We start from the raw sequence: 17,711 nt of genomic DNA on the forward strand, positions 1-17,711 counted from the left end.
ACCAATCAGTCCCTGCTTCCCACAGCTTACATTGAATGAGGGACAAGGAGATCAATTCCTGGCAGTTAATGCTTTATAACATCATCAGAGAGATGAAGCAATAATTTACCAACATTAGTATCTCTTATCCTGGAGGTCAAAATTACTACATACAAACTGAGTTTGGCAATTATTGTGCACCAAAGTAAAAGACTTGGACCTCTGCAGGGCTCGGGAAGAGCATCCCACACCCATGCCAGGGTACTCGCATGTCTCCAACTGGGAAGCCATATGAAAGAAGTGGTGATACCTGTTAGCTTGGATGCTCCAGAAAGCATTTGATCTGTAATGTTCTGCTGGGGTAAAGGATGGTGTTATGAGCATTTGGCAACCAGAGGTTTGACCAATGGTGAGCTGATTCTTTAGTTCATATAGAAAAGTAATGTGTCAACTTTATACCATTTCATAATTTTTGTTACAGAATGAGTAGGAAAAAAAAATCCTGCTTTCTGATTGGTTAAGAACAGGTTACCAGTAAAACCTCACACATCTGGTTTAAATTTTAAGCAACTTCATAGGATATATCGCTAATCAGTTGAGTTTGAAAAAAAAGAAATTTAGGCAATTTTAATAAATATAGAATTAACTGATGTATCCTGTTTCCCTTCCTACTTGTTCCATCTTCCCATCTCCCACTAAATCCCTTCCCTTTGGGCCCACCACCATCTTTCCCCTAGTTCCACCCCATTCATTCCCTCAGACTTGTTGATTTCCTCCCCTGTATAGTGAAGGCTAGGCAAGAAGACCTAAGAGCAGAGCAGTGAAGGGTTGATTTCTGTCACTCATCTGTGCCTTGGTGACTCTAGTTAGAGACTTTTCTAAAAAAAGAAGAAATACACTTACATCAAAGAAGGCTTTTTCCTCTACTGTTTTGGGAGCTCCTAGGGTAGGAGTCCCTGTGGTGACTGATTCTACCTCAGCAAGATCAATGACCCCTTTACACTCTGTGTCCATCCTGCTTTCATAGTATCTCAGCTGAAAGAGACAAGATCAGAAATGATCAAATGCATCAGGGCACCGGCAAGTAGTGCAGTCAGTCCCTGTTGCAAAGAACATTCATTACAACAATGGTTCTTAACCCAGTCCATGGGGGGGGGGGGGTTTTCAGGATAGCTACAATGAATAAGCATGAGAGGTTGCGTGTACTGCCTTAACTGCATGCAAATCTCTTGTAACATACGCATTGTGAATATCACGCAACTCTGGCTGGCTGGATGTGTACTGAGGACTATGACAACCATTGTACATTAGCAATTATGGTGGTTAAAATAAGGCAATACAACTACCAGCATCCTTCTGATTTAGGAAGAATAGAATTAGAAGCTCAGAGAGAAAGATTTATCCACAAAGATTTAGCAGAAATGAAATATTCCAAGGAAGGGATGGAATGGATGGGCAGACTGGTCTTTATCTGACTTCATCTTCCTACATTTTTCTATCCTATTTAGCTCACAGCCATCACCCCTCCTCAATACAAGCCTTATAATCTAACAGATACTAATACTAATGTACCTGTCCCACAAACATTCAACCTCCTAAGTCTCCAAACAGTATCATGCCACCACTCAGTTGACAGGAGGAGCAGATAGCCTGCTAGACAGACCCAGTTAAAGGATGGCCTGCATTTCTACTAGGTCTGTGGATTGCCTTGCTAGCTATTTTTGTGATAAAATAGATCATCTCCGTTCCTCGACCTTGGTTGCGTCTGCAGGATGTAGTCTTATCAATGGGAGATACTGAGAACAGCAGGATACCCTTCAGAGGACTTGTCAGCCATTGATGCTTCTAACTCTTGATAAGCTGCTGTTTACTATGTGGCTTACCTATTTGTATTCAAACCCCTATCTTCTAGGTGGTTGAGGATTTTGGACCATGGCTTATTGGTGATGGTCAAAGTTTATTGGATGTTCCTCCTGTGTGCAAGTGGACTGTGGTGAAGCCTGAGCTGATGGGTTACATCCCTTGTTACCAGCCCACTATAGACCTATTTTTAATTTGTGTTTTGTCTCTAAAGTAGTAGAAAAGGTTGTCCTCCAGCAACTGACTTATTTTGTGGAATCACAATGTCTTGTATGATCGTCTGTTTGCATTTCCAGTTGTTACAGTACTCAAATGGCTCTTATTGCACATGAGAATGAGGTCCAATATGTTCTGGATTCTGGAAGTATGGTTTTGGTGTTGTCATTAGATCTTTCATCCATGTTTGATCTAGTGGACCATCAATTATTGCTTTGCTGTATTAGGGTTGTTGGGGATAAATGGCACAGAACTTGCTTAGTTTGCCTCATTTTTGGGTAATCGTACTTTTTCAGTGGTAAGCAGTGGTGAATTCTCTGTAATTAGGCAAGTAAATTGTGGAGTACCGCAAGACTTTGCCCTTTCACCAGTGTTATTTAACATCTGCTTGAGTCTTTTGTTAACACTGATTCATAGTTTGCTGAGCTGAGTAGTTTTGTTTATGCAGATCTGTTGGTGGTTCATATTTTCCCAGTTGTGTTGGACCTCGGGCCTTTGCGTTCCTGTTTTTTGGTGGTCTTGAATTTAACTCAAACCACTGCCTACTTGTTTATAGTGTAGTAGGAATATCCATCTGTACAACTGGATTTTATGGGGAAGCAATTTAAATACCTTGGGGTTATTTTTGGTTCTAGGTTAACTTTTACTGAGCAGGTTTCCTCTTTAGTAAAGGGGGGGCTGTGTATGTTGTATAAGTCACGGGCAGTGTGAAATCTTTTTATATATTAGTACATGCACTTTTGATGTCCTTCTTGGATAATGATAATGTGATGCTTTCTGGCTTGTCAAATCATGTGTTGGACGCCGCAGAGTCAGCCATGTCGGCACCGAAAAGTAATCTCTGTTGAATTTGACGGTTTTTCAACGTTCTCTTTTTCAATGTGGCACAACGGGTGCAGGTGGAAGCCCTATGATCCGGACCCAGGCACTGTAAACACCAGTTGTGCGGGTCGGTCAGAGAAATGGGCCGTGCACACCGCTGGCACTTCTTGAACCCTGGCTGAGGGGGCATGACAGTAAAAACGGCTTCTGCCAAATCGAAGGCCTTGGCCTCGATGATGGCAACAGGCCCCGCCCGGGGCGAACCCGAGAGAAAAAAATAAAGGGGACTTTTGTTTTATTTATTTATTTATTTATTTTTTTTTAAGAAAAAACAATGAAATAATAATAAAATAAGGAAGATATACTTCCTCACAAGATTTTCGCGAGCAGGAAGGCAAAAAAAGATCTTTTCAACGGCCGTTGAAAAGAACGCGTCTTCTTAGCTCCGCGGAAACTAAGAAACTGGGGACCGCGCGCCTCCGTCGGGCGGGAAGGCACTCGTGCGTGCGCGGTGCGGCTGCTAGAACTTTCCAAGTTCTTAGAGTGCAATCACTCTAAAAATGTCCGTACCGGGGCTCCGTCGGTGCCGTCACCCATCAGTCAAGAATATGCTGCCTGCTTGTCCTGGGATAAATCAAAGTTTCTTCATCGACTGGGATCCATAAGACAGTTACTAAAGTTGGGAGCTTTTTTTGGGTAGTGCCTGTTTTATGGAATTTTCTCCCTGAGAATTTATGGTTGGAGAGTTCTCGGACTCGTTTTATAAGTGGCTAGGGGTTTGTATGGTTTAATGCTCTTGGCTGTGTGTGCTTTTCTGTTTTTAATGCTTCCTTTCTGTTTCTCTGATTTTATATTGTGTACCTCTTTGTTCTTAAGGTTAAGCGTTAAAGCAAATTTATTAACTTGTAACTCTATTACTGGGTTTGAAGCCTGCCAGACAAACCCTCTTTTTCTGCTATAATTTCTAGTATTCCATATTCTGCACTTTGCCATTCATTCTCACTATCACAACAGTTGAATTGTTTGAGCAAGGCATCTACGTCATGCTTCTGCTATTTCTTTACTTTCTGCAACAAGAATCCTCTCCGCTTCTCTCATGTTTTCTTAAAATCTGTTATCATTTAACCACATATACAAAAAAAGAATTGTCACACACTGCAACAGATCACTGTCTCCTTTCTCTTATAGCTTCCTTTCTACTGAAAAGGATTTACTTCTCGGTTATCTATCATCTCTGGCTTGTCCAGTGGGCTTTTCAAGAGCCCCTCTCTTATAGCTTTCCAGATGGATGGACTCTAGACCTCAACCTAGTACTCCAAATGAGATCTCTCCACTAACCCATATAAAAACTCAATCACCTCACTGTTCTACTAGTTCCACAACCTAGCAGCCTCCAGCTCTGAAAATCTCTGTATATAATAATCAGCCCTAGCAACTTTTTCCCTGTTCTATGAACCTACATACCACAGTGCATTTCCTTGGATTTCTACATCCCAAATGTATAATGCTGCAAATAACCACTCCTCAAATTCCAATTCTCATTCTCTTTTCGCCTTCAGGTACGTCTACTGTTGCAAATGGTGGTATCCTTTATAAAGGCATAAACTTCTTCCTCACCCCTCTGCAGTGTCAACATAGATGACGGCATATAAAGGCCAAATGGCCCATCTAGTCTGCCCACAAGTCACAAAGACATTCATCAGAACTGGCCCCAGAGCTCCTTTTACTACTAAGCTCCACTGTTTTATCCTTCCAGTAGTTTCTAACTCAATTTTCCCCCTCAGGTCCTACTCCTCTATTATTTATGAGTCCCCTAAGCGGGACAGTATCGAAGCCTTTGATGAAATGCAAGTATACATCATCTAGCACCAGTCCCAATTCATTTCTCCAGTCATACAGTCAATGAAAACAAGATTTGTCTCACCCAAGCTCCCTCTATTGCCCACAGTATGAAATCAAATTCAAAAAGCTTCATTAGTATTGGACACTCATGGTAACAGATTTTCTGAAATCAAGTTGTAGCCAGAGCCATTAAACTATTGCACAGTTCGATATTTGTAAAGGTTGCTCGTCCGTCTAATTTATGCCTAAGCCAATAAGGCATTGTAACCCAGTCAGAACAGCAGCAGTTTCTTCTGGTGAGACAGTCATAAACAAAGATCCCCCCTCCCTATTTCCTCAGATAGAAAACCTCCAGAATTTCACTGGGTTTGCAGAAAAGAAGCCAGCAGTCCCAGCATGAAATCACAAACTCACCTGATGCTTGGTTTTATCAAGGACAAACCAGCGAGGTTTCCATGGCTTCATGAAGGCTCCCTTCTTGTACAATGTTCCTTCATACGACCTAGCAAAAAGAGTTTTTAGTGCTTACAACATTCTTAGTATCTTCCACGTTAGAAGAGATCAGTTTCATTCTGATAGTATACATACATATGTGCGCACACACAGATACAGTGTAACACTCATGTTATAGAGATCGGTTTCACAGCATAAGAACATAAGAATAGCCATATTGGGTCAGACCTTGATCCATCTAGCCCAATATCCCGTTTCCACAGTGGCTATTTCAGGTCACAAATACTTGGCAAAAAACCAAATAGGAGCAACATTCCATGCTACCGATCCCAGGGCAAGCAGTGGCTTCCCCCATGTCTCTCTCAGTAGCAGCCTATGGACTTTTCCTCTAGGAACTTGTCCAAACCGTTTTTAAAACCAAGAATATTAACCATTCTTACCACATCTTCTGGCAACGTGTTCCAGAGCTTAACTATTCTCTGAGTGGAAAAAATAATTCTTCCTACTGGTTTTAAAAGTATTTCTCTGTAGCTTCATTGAATGCCCCCTAGTCTTTGTGATGGAGTAAAGTTCTACTCCACTCAGGAGTTTGGTCTTCTCACCTGTTCTCACTCTCTGACATCTGGAATTGACTGTAGAGGGTGCTGGTGCTCTTCCTTCCTCCTGACTTCCCACTGACTGGGATTGAGCTCGTACTATTGTCACTATCCAGACTGAGGTTAAGGGTGGAGCCCACACCACTCTCCTGAAGATAGACTCCCAAAGACCGTCGGTGGTGGGACATGTTGGTCGACATAAGCAGGGAAGCAGATATCTGCAGGACAGGCAGCAATAAGAACAAGACTGTTTTCTGTGACAGCACACTAATTATATTCACTTTTAAATGTGTTACGTTCTAAGAAAAGGGACCAAGTCTTAATGCATGCTTACTTGAGAAACAAGGCAACAATGTCAGTTGGGTTCTATTTATAACTAAAACTTTTTCATTCATTGAAATGGTATATCTCTGGCAAATGAAATGATAGAAAGATGTGGTTTGTTGCATTAGAATCAGCATCGTCTTGATTACCTAGCCAGCTGAATACCTCCATTCTAAGACTTGGTCCCTCTTCTTGGATTATGCTCTCTCCATCATCCTCCACCCCAATTCATGTTTTAAGTGGGAGCTGAGTGTGTGGCTTCAAATGCTACTGCTCAGGCTGATCCTGTTCTGTAATGTGGTAGAGGGAGAAGGGAGGTACAATGTTCCACTTAAATTTAGATATGCCAGCTGGGCCCCTTCTAAGTAACCTTAAGAGTGCTAATGGGACATATCACAATTGATACACTTAGTACAGTGGACTGGAATAACTGGGCAGACTAGAAGGGCCAGGTTTTTTAAAAAAATCCGCTATCATATACAGTATTCCCCTGAAATTCACAGGGGTTCCATTCCAGGAGCATGCAGGAATTTAAAAAAACCGTGATAATTGGATGCGGTTTAGGAGCGGGGATCAAGTTCAAGTTCAAGTTTATTTGATAAATCGCCTATATAAAATATTCTAAGCGATGTACAATTTAAAAACAGCTTATGGGGGAACAGACAATCTTAAAACAAATTTTAAAACGTTAGTTTAGAAAACAAATATTATTAAAACACATAAGATTTCTTTATGCATGTGGTTTAGTGACAAACAAGATACACAAGGAAAAAGGGGGAAAAGTTACAATTATCTCGGTCTGAAAAAACATTAAAAGGGTAGAAACACAAGGAAGGGGACAGGGCAGGACAGGGCTGCAGGGCGGACTTTCTCTATATCTTCACGCCGTGCAGGTTGCCTGACTTTGGTGATGCGCTCCTCTGCCAGAGGTTGCTCCCTCACTGCACCAATGCCCCGCCGCCGCTGGTCTAGTTGCGCTTCTTTTTTTTCCTGGCGTTCTTCGCCATGCCCTGGCGTGTAACTGTCAAACTTTTTCTGTCTTTTGTCAGTATATGCCGATATATTTTCGCTCTTTGGTGGGCCCCGTGACAAAAAAAATACTCAGCCCTTGCAGAGTGGCTTTCCGCATTGACTTGCAGTGGCGAGTGAAAGCTGTGAAGTTGCGCTCAGAGAAAGCAGCTGCACGTAATGCTGGGTATTTGCAGCACGCCAGAGAAGCATGCGGGCTAATATGAAAAACAGTAATATTTTTGTGGAGAGAAAAAAAACGCAAACGACTGGGGCCATAAACACTGAACTGCAAGTTCGCGGGGGAGTACTGTATTTTAAATACTATCTTTATTTAGTACTTTTTATGTTATGAAAATGGGCCTTAGAAATGCACTTACCCTGCTCTCCTGTTTTGACTCTGTACGCTGTGTAGCCTTGATCTTGTCCCACACATCCTTCCACCTGTCTGGAACATGACCCAACTCCGTTTCTAAGTTCTGCAATTCCTATTGAATAAATACAAAATCAGCATGAATTCACTTGGTAGAGAGTAAATCTGTTATGAGTGCTATTCACAATCCCTGTTAAATACTAGTCCTGTCAGAAGGGATTTACAGCAAGAATGTCCCACCTGTCAGCTTTGGTTCTGCTAATCTTCATATCCATTTAGGCTCATTAGCCTTTCCTCTTTCTATAAGAAAGAAGGGTGTCAGGTCAAAAGCGCACCGGGACAAAGGAACGCGCAGACAATTGAGCGCAGTGCGGAGGTGCGCACTGCAGAAAATTACTGTTTTTAGGGCTCAGACAGGGGGGGGGCGTGGCGGGGGAACCCCCCCCACTTTACTTAATAGAGATCGTGCCGCGTTGTGGGGGGTTTGGGGTGTTGTAACCCCCCACATTTTACTGAAAACTTCACTTTTTCCCTGGTTTTTAGGGAAAAAGTTAAGTTTACAGTAAAATGTGGAGGGTTACAATCCCCCAAACCCCCCATAACGCCGGCGCGATCTCTATTAAGTAAACTGGGGGGGCTCCCCAAAAAAAAACCCCCGTCGGAGCCCCTAAAAACTGTAATTTTCTTTGGCGCTCGCCTCCGTCTTGCGCTCAGTTGTCGGCGCGCGTCTTTGTCTTTCGCGGGGTTGTCATGGGGCTAGGAATCCCTCCACCGGTTCCCCTGCTGCTCGTCCTGCCCAATGACTCCTTGCTGGCGCCCCCACTGGTTCCGGTGGGTGCCCAGCTGTGTGAGTTTTTTCCCCAAATGGGCCGTGATCACATCTGATCAGTGGGTCCTGGAAGTGGTGCGGGACGGATATGTTCTAGAGTTTGCCCGCTCTCTGCCAGATCATTTTCTAGCTTCTCCATGTCAGGTGGCCTAGAAGATGCAGGCTTTTCGCCAGAACCTTCAGCGCTTGCTAGATCTCAAAGCAGTTGTTCCAGTATCCCCTCAGGAGTGTGGCACTGGCAGGTACTCAATTTACTTTGTGGTGCCCAAGAAGGAGGGGACCTTTCAGCCCATCTTAGATTTAAAAGGGGTCAACAGAGCTCTCAAAATTCCCTCTTTTTGCATGGAGACACTGTGGTCTGTCATTCTGGCGGATAAGCCGGTGGAGTATTTGACTTCTTTCGATCTGAGGCCAACTTGCATGTTCCAATTTGGGCCTCCCATCAGCGCTTCCTTCACGTTGCGATCTTGGGTCAGCACTTTCAGTTCTGTGCACTTCCTTTTGGTCTGGCAGAAAAATGACCCTAGGGGAACCCCGAAGCCGGAAAAGGAGCAGCCCCATGCCCAGAGCGGTATCTGTGGAACTCCCACTTGTAAGATACCTATACTGGTCTAGAGAGGCTAAAAGAAAGTAAATTAGCAGGTAAGAACTAATTTCTCCTTCTCAACTCATTTGCAGAAGGAAAAACTGAAGGAGATGGAGATGACATCTCCTATTATTCAAAAGGCTGAAACAAAATGCTGTATGATCCTCACAGAGGAAGCAATAAAACCCTGTTTCAGAAGCCCTGAGAGCAAGTGGAGCATCAGCAGATGGAGAACTTTCATGGTCTCATGCTACCGACCTGCTCTGGCTGCCCCATTCCACTGCGTCTAAACCTCCTATCTTGCACTCACCTCCAGAAGCCGTGTGATGGCATCAGGTTCCACCTTGCTCCGATTGTCATAACATGGCCAAATGATCTTACGCTTGGACTGTGGTGCACTGGTGTCATGGTGCTCTGCTTCTTCCATCTGTTTGTAATGACCATACACCAGCTCCCAGTCATAGGAAGGCACTTCAGAGAGTGTCTCCCAAGTATAATAATCCCACACTTTCAGGTTGGAGATGTTACTGTAGGGCCTAAGAACCTAGAATGTGGAGAACAGAAAGAAGCATGAAAAGCAAACAGGTGGTGGCAGGAATGCCAAAGAAAACATAATTCAATTACGCATGCATAACCTTCTCTTATCTGCAATTCAGTCACAATTAGGCCTGCCTAGAGGGCATGTGTGCTTGGAAGAGATGGGAAGGGAAGGTGGCAACAGGTCTTGCACTGCTCCCTAGTAAAACTTTACCGCCAAAACTAATTTTAAAAAGGACAGCATGTGTCCAGCTTATGGGCACCATCAGCCCCTTTGGTAACAGCACTAGTGCTCAGTTTCATAGTGCAGATAAAGAAGGTGCAGCAACAGCTTAATGCCTAGCATAGACTGGAAGTGGCCCAAGACATAGCAGACAAGAGCCTTCTGTTGCACTTTCCAACGAAGAAAAATACTGACATGCTGCATTCTAACGAGAGAGTTGCAATCAAACATGCTATGAGACTAGCCCTGGACAGGGCATGTACCATCTCCCAAGCAAGCCTTGGGACATGGATGTTCTCCATTGCTAATGTGAAATTCTGGAATGCCTTGAATGGCCTAGAGATGTTTTTAAGAAATTATTGAAAACATATTTGTGTCAGCATTTATGTGAATCATGAGGTTGTTTTATTTATAGGATCTGTTTGTAATAATAAGTGCTGTGTTAAGATGTTCTTACTTTGTATGTTGCTTGTACACTGCTTTGGTTTAAAGCAGTATAGAAATTTTTTAATAAATGTAAATCTGTGCTCATTAAAGGATCTCTTAAAACAGAAGACCTGCTATATTGCTGGGATTGGGCGAGATGCTGCTGCTGCCGCTGGCCTAGCTCTAAAACACTTCTCCCAACGGAAGAAGCACCCGCTATCCAGGACACTGTCACTGCACGGAACTGTAAAGGTCTGTTACCAAACGAGCAGCAGAGCCAACGCACATTGTGGCTCTTACCTCACCATCCTCAGGAGCATACATATAATTAAAGTAGACAGGGGTTTTCTTATTTAGCCGCTCAATATAATCCCATATAGACTTGCAAACATGCTGGGTTTTACGCTCTCCTTTCTCTTCATATAGGATACCTGCAGGAAGGAGAAAAGAGTAGACACCAGTCTGTTTAAGAGACTCTCACAGCAAGCCAAAGATAGCAGAGCTCCAGAAAGACACAACTGCTGAACTCCAGACCATCGCATCCCAGTAAACAGATACCTACCCCCCAAACAATTTCCCCTGTTACTGCTTGTGTGTCACACTGAAGTGTTTCTGATCTTAAATCCTATATAATAAAACCCTAGCCACGCATGTGCACTCTTAACTGCGTGCTTCCATGATCTGTAGGTCTGTGGCCGCAGGAGTGCGCATGCGCGCCTAGCTGTGACAGTGGCCGGCAGAGAATCTGTACGTGGGCCTCCCTGCTCTTCAGCTCCTCCAGGCAGTAGCAGACCAAACAGGACCCGTTCGGAACCCAAGGTTATTTTAAGTTCTAAGCTGCTGCTGCGGCTCTTCTCACGAGCCGCACCTGCGTCAGAGAAGGCTTCCGACGCAGGCAGGGATCGTGAGAGAAGCCGCTGCCACGGCAGAGCAAATCAGGGCAATAGAAGGCCGCGAAGCGGCGTGTTTAGAGTGCTGCGGCCGCTGCTGGAGTCAGGATGTTTGTCGCGACTGCGGGACGGAAAGGGGGTGGCAAGGGACTAAGGGAGCCGGCCAGACCGCAGGGACGGTGCGCGGCAGCCTCAACAGCGTGTAGGCGGGCGGCGCATGAAGGAGTTTGAACAGGTGGTGGCAGTTTCGCTGTAGTTTGAGCGGTGGTGGCAGTTTCGCTCAGAGTGACGGCTGGAGGGTATGGTGCCGGTGCTGCAGGTGTCCCATGCAGGTAAAAATTCTCAAAGGAGGGGGAGAGGGAAAGGGGGCTGCTTTGGGGGATGGGTGTGCTGGGGGGAAGACAGAAGGGGGGGCCACGGAGAGACAGTCAGGGAGGAACTGGAGGGGGAGAGGGAAAGAGGGCTGCTTTGAGGGAGGGGTGTGTTGGGAGGCAGACAGCTTTGCTTGGGGGAGGGGAGACAGAAGGAGGCCACGGAGAGACAGGGTGGAACTGGAGGGGGAGAGGGAAAGGGGGCTGCTTTCTAGCACCCATTAATGTAACAGGCTTTAACATTAGTCAAATATAAAATTACACAAAGGGAATCTGAGTTTTAAAATTATTTCATTTATGTAAGGAACAAAATTGCCCAACACCCATGTAACGTGCAATATTACATTTTGTTTAAAGATCAGAAACTATTCAGTGTGGCATATATACAACATTACCACATCACTGTTTGCCAACTCTCATCCTAAAAGGTATCCTTAGTCCTAAGACCACCTCTCATCGTATCGCCTGCACATTCTTTTCTTCCCTTTCCCTGTATTCTTTAGCCCCCACCTCCACAATGATCGTACCAAGTTCTATCCTCTCATAGTCCGAGTCCAACAGGAAAGTGCGGAAGCGATTGGAAACGTAGTGATAGGCCAGGAACTTCAGGTAGTACTGGCTGAACTCAAACTCCATGGGGAATTGCAGATGAATCTGAAATGTGACCGAAAGAATTATGCACTCCAAGCTCCTCTTTCAACTCAGGCTTCTCAAGCAAGAAAACTTCCTAGCAAGTGTTAACAGATCTCACACACAATTGATCAATGGAAGGCCGCTTAAAAGAGGCTCTAAATCTGCTCCCAAGAGTGTTATAGGCTTACAATAATGTAGCAGAAGGAATATCAGAGCATAGTAGGTGGAAGCAGCACCTGCACTATCTTGTGCTGAGCTCAAACCTTTGGAATTCTACAAATCATTTCCCCGAAATCCTGGCTTAGAAAGACACTTAAAAATCCAGCACAAACATGTATGTATGAAACAAGCAGAGAATGTACCAGCCACTCAAAAGAAAATACGATAAATCATTTATCAACTGAAGTCTCAAGAGAGACAATGCATTAACTTCCTCCTTCCCTGAAACACTGGGCACAAGAGCACAAATGTCTGAATTAGAGAGCTGCACAGAAATAATACTAGTGGGAATCCTGCAGGGATCCCCTCCAGGTCCACAGGGATGGACACAGGTCCTGCGGGGGTTCCTGCAGATGTGTAGTGCTAGGCCAGCCTACCTATCTTTTCCTTGTGCTGCAGCCGCCATCTCCTCTTTTTGCTGTCTTTCTCTGGCCCCATCTGCTAGCATACCGAGTTGGTATGGATGATAGGGAAACTCCAGTCAGTAGAAAGGAACAGGTGTCTCAAGCTCCTCCCCCCCAGAACAGCATAAAATAGCAAAAAACCCAGATCATAGCCACCTTTAGGCCGGTTGTGCACTTTTTGGCTTCATACTGCATCCTTAAAACATTTATGGAAACATTTCTGCTTTCAGCTGTGTCTAATCACAAAGGAGATGCAATCAGTCATTTCTCTCCAGGCCTGCAGTGGACAGTAAGACAACCTCTTCTTGCAGTTGTGCTCACCTGATGTACACAGTCCAGGAACTGCAGGAAGATGGGGGTAAATCCACTGCTCTGGCTATTTAGCGTCTGGGCCCCACGGTGGCTGAAGCGGTGCCCAAAGGAAAGCCACTCTTTCTCCACCAATAGCCGGAAACCCTCCATTGTCCGATAGTAGGGATCTGATAGCAGTTGCACCAGGGACACCACCTGCAGAAAGCAAGCCAGTAGTGAGGGAGTTAAACTTGGACAGCATACTGGGAGGAAAGGAGGTCAAACATGCCAACTGTCACTGACCTGTGTGGTGATGTCCCAGCCATCTTCTAGACTCACCAACACTGATGAGCCAGTATCCAACAACTCAACCACAAGAACCGAGATCTGCAAGATCTTGTGCAACTGGACAGATAAAGAGACAACAGTGTCAAGGATTAAGTATTTGAGTATAGAGAGGAAGGAATAAAGTAAAACTTTGAAACCATGGGTGGAACAGGGAGAACAAGCGAGGGAAAGAGAAGGAGGGAGTCACATAAATGTATCACACAACAGCAACAGCTTATGTGCACACTGGGCTATCTCAATGCATTCGGAACCAAGCTGTCCCAGAGCAGAGTCAGCTTATATGTCAAGGCTTTTACATAAAATGCATTGAGTTGTTTCAATGCAGTGATAGTAAGAAGTTATAAAAGATATTCAAAAGCTGGGGTCACCTTGTAAATTTATGTTTATTCTTATTAAGATTTGAGTTGAAGGCAAGAGTCCTCAAGATGCCACTAACCTCAATGTCTTTTCTTTTTTTTTTTACTGCTACAATTACCCCCTTGGAAGGCATCCACAGCTATTACATATTATATATAAAATTTACATACAGGGGACATACGCAAGATTCACTGACCTGAGAAAGCCACTCTGATTCCTCTAGGGAGCGCAGGTAGCTCATACTGGGGTCTGTTGAAGGGCAGCTGGGAACACATGCTTTCATAAGCTTCTTAAAGCTTGCTTTCACTTGCCGCACATCAAAAACCTCAATGGGGACCACCTCCCAGAGCTGAAGTGGGTCCTGCTTCACACCCTGAGGGAGGAACAGCAAGAACAGAACTGGTATAATCATTCAACTTATAATGGCTTACGGCCCTGAGAAAACCCATGCACACTACTCCAAGAGGAATGGCAGAGGGAGTAAAACACAGTCACCAGGTTCGTCAAAATGGAGAAGACATGCTAGTCAATACACAGTCCAAGGAAGATACACCCTAAATCACCATGCACATTGCTGGAGGGAAAGTCATTTACCCAACTATCAGAGGGAATATGAGGAAGACTCATGGCGCAGGTAAAACACACACAGTCTCAAGGAAATACAGCCACCATAAGGGCAAGTCTAGAACCCAGAACTTCATTTACACCCAAGTATCTGTGCACATACTCATGTGTTAGCACGGCACCTAAGCACTGTTGTACAAATGCCTGCTACACTTAGCGCGTAATTCCAAGAGGGCATATACTGTAACTTAAAGAATATAGTAAGATAGAAGTGTCCCTGCACATTGAGGCACATATACTTACATCAGCTCTATGGCTGGTTTAACTGGTGTGATTTAGGGCCTAGGTTCCGTTATATAATGGGCATCTACCATGTGGCCTTTTGTGGTGCACCTAAATAGAAGTGTGCGGTTATACATAACTACCCCCCTTCATCTCCCCCAATGTGGCTTTAGTAAAATAAACAAGCTGCAGTCCCCCAATATCTCTCCTCACTTATCTCCCCCTATGCTCCTCCCTGTGATCTCTACTTGTTGGGCAAGCCCCTCTTATCTGTACCCTTCTACTGCCAACTCTAGACTCCGTCCCTTCTTTCTTGCGGCGCCGTATGCCTGGAACAGGCTGACTGAATCAATACGTTGTGTTCCGTCCCTAGCAGCGTTCAAATCCAAGCTAAAAGTCCAATTTTTTGAATTTGTTTTTCAACTCTTAACTCCCCCTCAGATACCTATATCCACTATAACCTCTCCAACCCTGTCTAAATTAGATTGTAAGCTCTTCTGAGCAGGGACTGTCTTTTGTATGTTAAAATGTACAGCCTTTCAGCGCTATAGAAATAATAAATAGTAGTAGTACGCAATTCCAGTCATTGCGCAGGACAGTTGTCAAGGAAAAGGAGGCAAGAAAACTTCTTTCTGGCATAAAAGGTAGTTAAAGTGTCGGGGAAGGTGGAGATGTGCAAGGAAATAGGGGGAGATGAATTGTGGAGGAAGAGAAATCTCAAGCTTCAAATTTGTTATACTGCCTAATTAGCGTATAAGCTTGGTGGTTTACAAAGAAGAGGGCCAAAGCAGGAGTAGGGGGTGGGGGTATGAAGAGGCAGAAGAGCACAGGCTGGGTGAAAAGGGTTCAGGAAGATGCGTAGGGATGGTGGGGAAAAAATACTCCCTTTTGTTTTTACCTTGAGCTGTGATTTATCTCCAATGATGAAGAGTGACGCCCGCTGCTGGCGAAGGAAGTTGGACTCTGATGGACCCCCATTGTGCTGAGGAGTTAGGAGTTCCTTCCCTGCCAAGCGGCTTCCAATGTCCACATTCAGTGCATATGAACTCATGCGGCTGCCGCCACCACGCATGCTGCCCCACTTACCTGTAAGAAGAGAAGCAGCACAAGCAAGACACGTGTCAAGCACCTTTCATTAAAACGAGGAACGCAAAGAAGAGGTGGAAGGAGCATGTCCGAGAAAGGCCAAACCCAGGAACTGGATCGCCTCTCTCATCCTATCGTTATTACTGGTGGATGTGCTGGACCTCGGAACACAAAGAAAAGGTCTGCCCCCTCCCCCATCAGAATATATACCACACAGTACATTCAGATAGGAGACAACGCCCACTACGAGGACCCATTCCATCACTATAGCTCCATCTTTCCCCCTTCATTCCCTCAATTCTGCAGCCTCCTCCTTCTCTCCTCAATGTCCTATAGGTCCATTGCTCTCCCCAGTACATCCCTTTTCCCTCCCTTCAATGCCCAAGCAGTTCACGGCTACACTATGACTTGTCCGACAATTCTATGTTTTGGGTCCAGATATTTACTTATCAGCATGCAGAAGATAAAGCCCAAGATTTTAAACATCCCATGATGCAGATTGTCCTCAAAAAGTCAGTAAATGAATCACATAGATTTTCATTCCAGTTAACGCTATCTCAGGGCTTCGGGGAAGTGAATAAAGGGGTGGGGGTGGGGTGAGGGTGAAAGGTAAGAAAACAGGACCCGTTGTAGATGTTGCAGGAACCATAGACTCAGAACCTGACAATTAACTTTGTGTTAACATGAAAGAAGCCTCAGAGTTAGCAGTGAAGTTAGAAGTTAACGTGGGATCGCAGAATCACATATCATCAAATGAATTATTGCTATTAGGATTATTATTGTCTCCATTAAGATGCTTACTGTTAGAGCAAGCAAGCATGCTGCAATACTGTACCTTGTGTTGTCTGATGGCCCTTCACCGATGGAGACTTAGTATTGGATAGAGTGATGACCCTAGCTCTGTGACCTAGTGCTGGGAGGGGACAGAAGAGAGTCTCAAAGCGACTGTGTACTGTTTCATGATCCAAGGGGTGGAAGGAGACATAATGCATCTCAGGGATTTATCACAAAGGAGATATCCCAAATTTCTGAGGGCTGTTCCAGAAGGTTTTTGTTACATCAAAGCAAAGTGTGTGCACTACATCAGCCATTGATCAAGCAATTACCAGTGTGGCCAGAGCTCTACTGTCCACATGAAAGCCGAAGTGCACCCATAGCACAGTGCAAAACAAAGTGCTTCGCTACATAGCAAATACCCAAAGAAGGTGCCATTGAGGCTCATAGTGTAATCTGACCCAGTGGCTTAGTAAGGGGATGGAGAGAAGACAGTCTGCCATAGGTGTTAGCACCGGTCCTCCTCTCTGCCCCCGCTCCTTCCTGACCCCCCTGCATGCTCCTAACCACCCCTTCCCTTGTACCTCTTTAATTTTCCCAGCACAAGTAGAATCACAAACTTGCTGCTTGGAAGTGACGTCAGAGGGAGAGCTGACACATTGCAAGCAGCGAGTTTGTGATGGGAAAATTAAAGAGGTACAGGGGAAGGGAAGGGGGCACGTGTGGCAAAGGGGGTTGGAAAAGAGGGGCGCCACTCACCCTCGCTACTCCAGTCTCAATTGCCAGCCCTGGAGCAATGATGTCTCAAAGCCAAGAATGGCCTTCTTCCAGGGCAAGAGAGCCACTGAATTACAACTGAGAAAAGTATTACCATGTTACAAGCAGAGACACATCATGGGCAGCACCCTAGTGTGAAATTAACAAAACCTCAGTACTGTCTAAGAAACTGCAAATTAAATATATCTGATCCGAGAGGGAAGGGGAGAATGACAATAGCCCATTACTGTGGAGATAACGGCAACAAAGGGAAAGAAGCTAAGACTCAATGGGTGTTTATCAGCGTCTAAGGTGAGGGAGGGTTCAGAGTTTGAAAGCTGGAAATCGGTCAAGTGTGTGCTTGGCAGGATAGGCTAATGGTTACAGCAGGACACTGGTTCTCACACATGGATGACCTCTGACGAAGCTCAGTTTGAAATGGTGTAAATGAAGCTTAAGAGAATGCTTTATTGAGCATGTGCAGGTGTTCTAGCCTCAGCATCATTTCATGGGGCCACAATAGTTTGATATTAAGCTTACATAAGGAGAAACAAACTCCTAAGGAGGCTGGATGGGATTTGAGAACAAGCACAATACTAGTCCCCCAGGTTGCCTTTAAAAACAACAAAAAAGGAATAACACAATGCTAACAGAAACAAATT

General features: G+C 44.8%; 1 protein-coding gene across 7 annotated transcripts in view; it reads right to left on the bottom strand.

Annotated features, from left to right (window-relative positions):
- SBF1 (SET binding factor 1) overlaps positions 1 to 17,711 on the bottom strand; it is a 224,205-nt gene that overhangs the window by 3,570 nt on the left and 202,924 nt on the right. For 4 of the 7 annotated variants that reach the window (XM_033957863.1, XM_033957866.1, XM_033957867.1 and 1 more), the window contains 11 exons: positions 15,332 to 15,519; positions 13,784 to 13,960; positions 13,186 to 13,287; positions 12,913 to 13,098; positions 11,863 to 11,989; positions 10,375 to 10,505; positions 9,199 to 9,432; positions 7,481 to 7,588; positions 5,775 to 5,986; positions 5,134 to 5,221; positions 883 to 1,014 (listed from right to left, as the gene is read on the bottom strand). In XM_033957863.1, the coding sequence (XP_033813754.1) occupies positions 883 to 1,014; positions 5,134 to 5,221; positions 5,775 to 5,986; positions 7,481 to 7,588; positions 9,199 to 9,432; positions 10,375 to 10,505; positions 11,863 to 11,989; positions 12,913 to 13,098; positions 13,186 to 13,287; positions 13,784 to 13,960; positions 15,332 to 15,519 (1,685 nt within the window). Of the gene's footprint in view, positions 1 to 882; positions 1,015 to 5,133; positions 5,222 to 5,774; positions 5,987 to 7,480; positions 7,589 to 9,198; positions 9,433 to 10,374; positions 10,506 to 11,862; positions 11,990 to 12,912; positions 13,099 to 13,185; positions 13,288 to 13,783; positions 13,961 to 15,331; positions 15,520 to 16,354; positions 16,433 to 17,711 lie in introns of all 7 variants that reach the window. The other 3 variants (XM_033957864.1, XM_033957861.1, XM_033957862.1) reach the window with 1 other exon arrangement.

The sequence above is a fragment of the Geotrypetes seraphini genome, chromosome 9 (assembly GCF_902459505.1).
Source record: "Geotrypetes seraphini chromosome 9, aGeoSer1.1, whole genome shotgun sequence".
NCBI classification, from domain to species: Eukaryota; Metazoa; Chordata; class Amphibia; order Gymnophiona; family Dermophiidae; genus Geotrypetes; species Geotrypetes seraphini.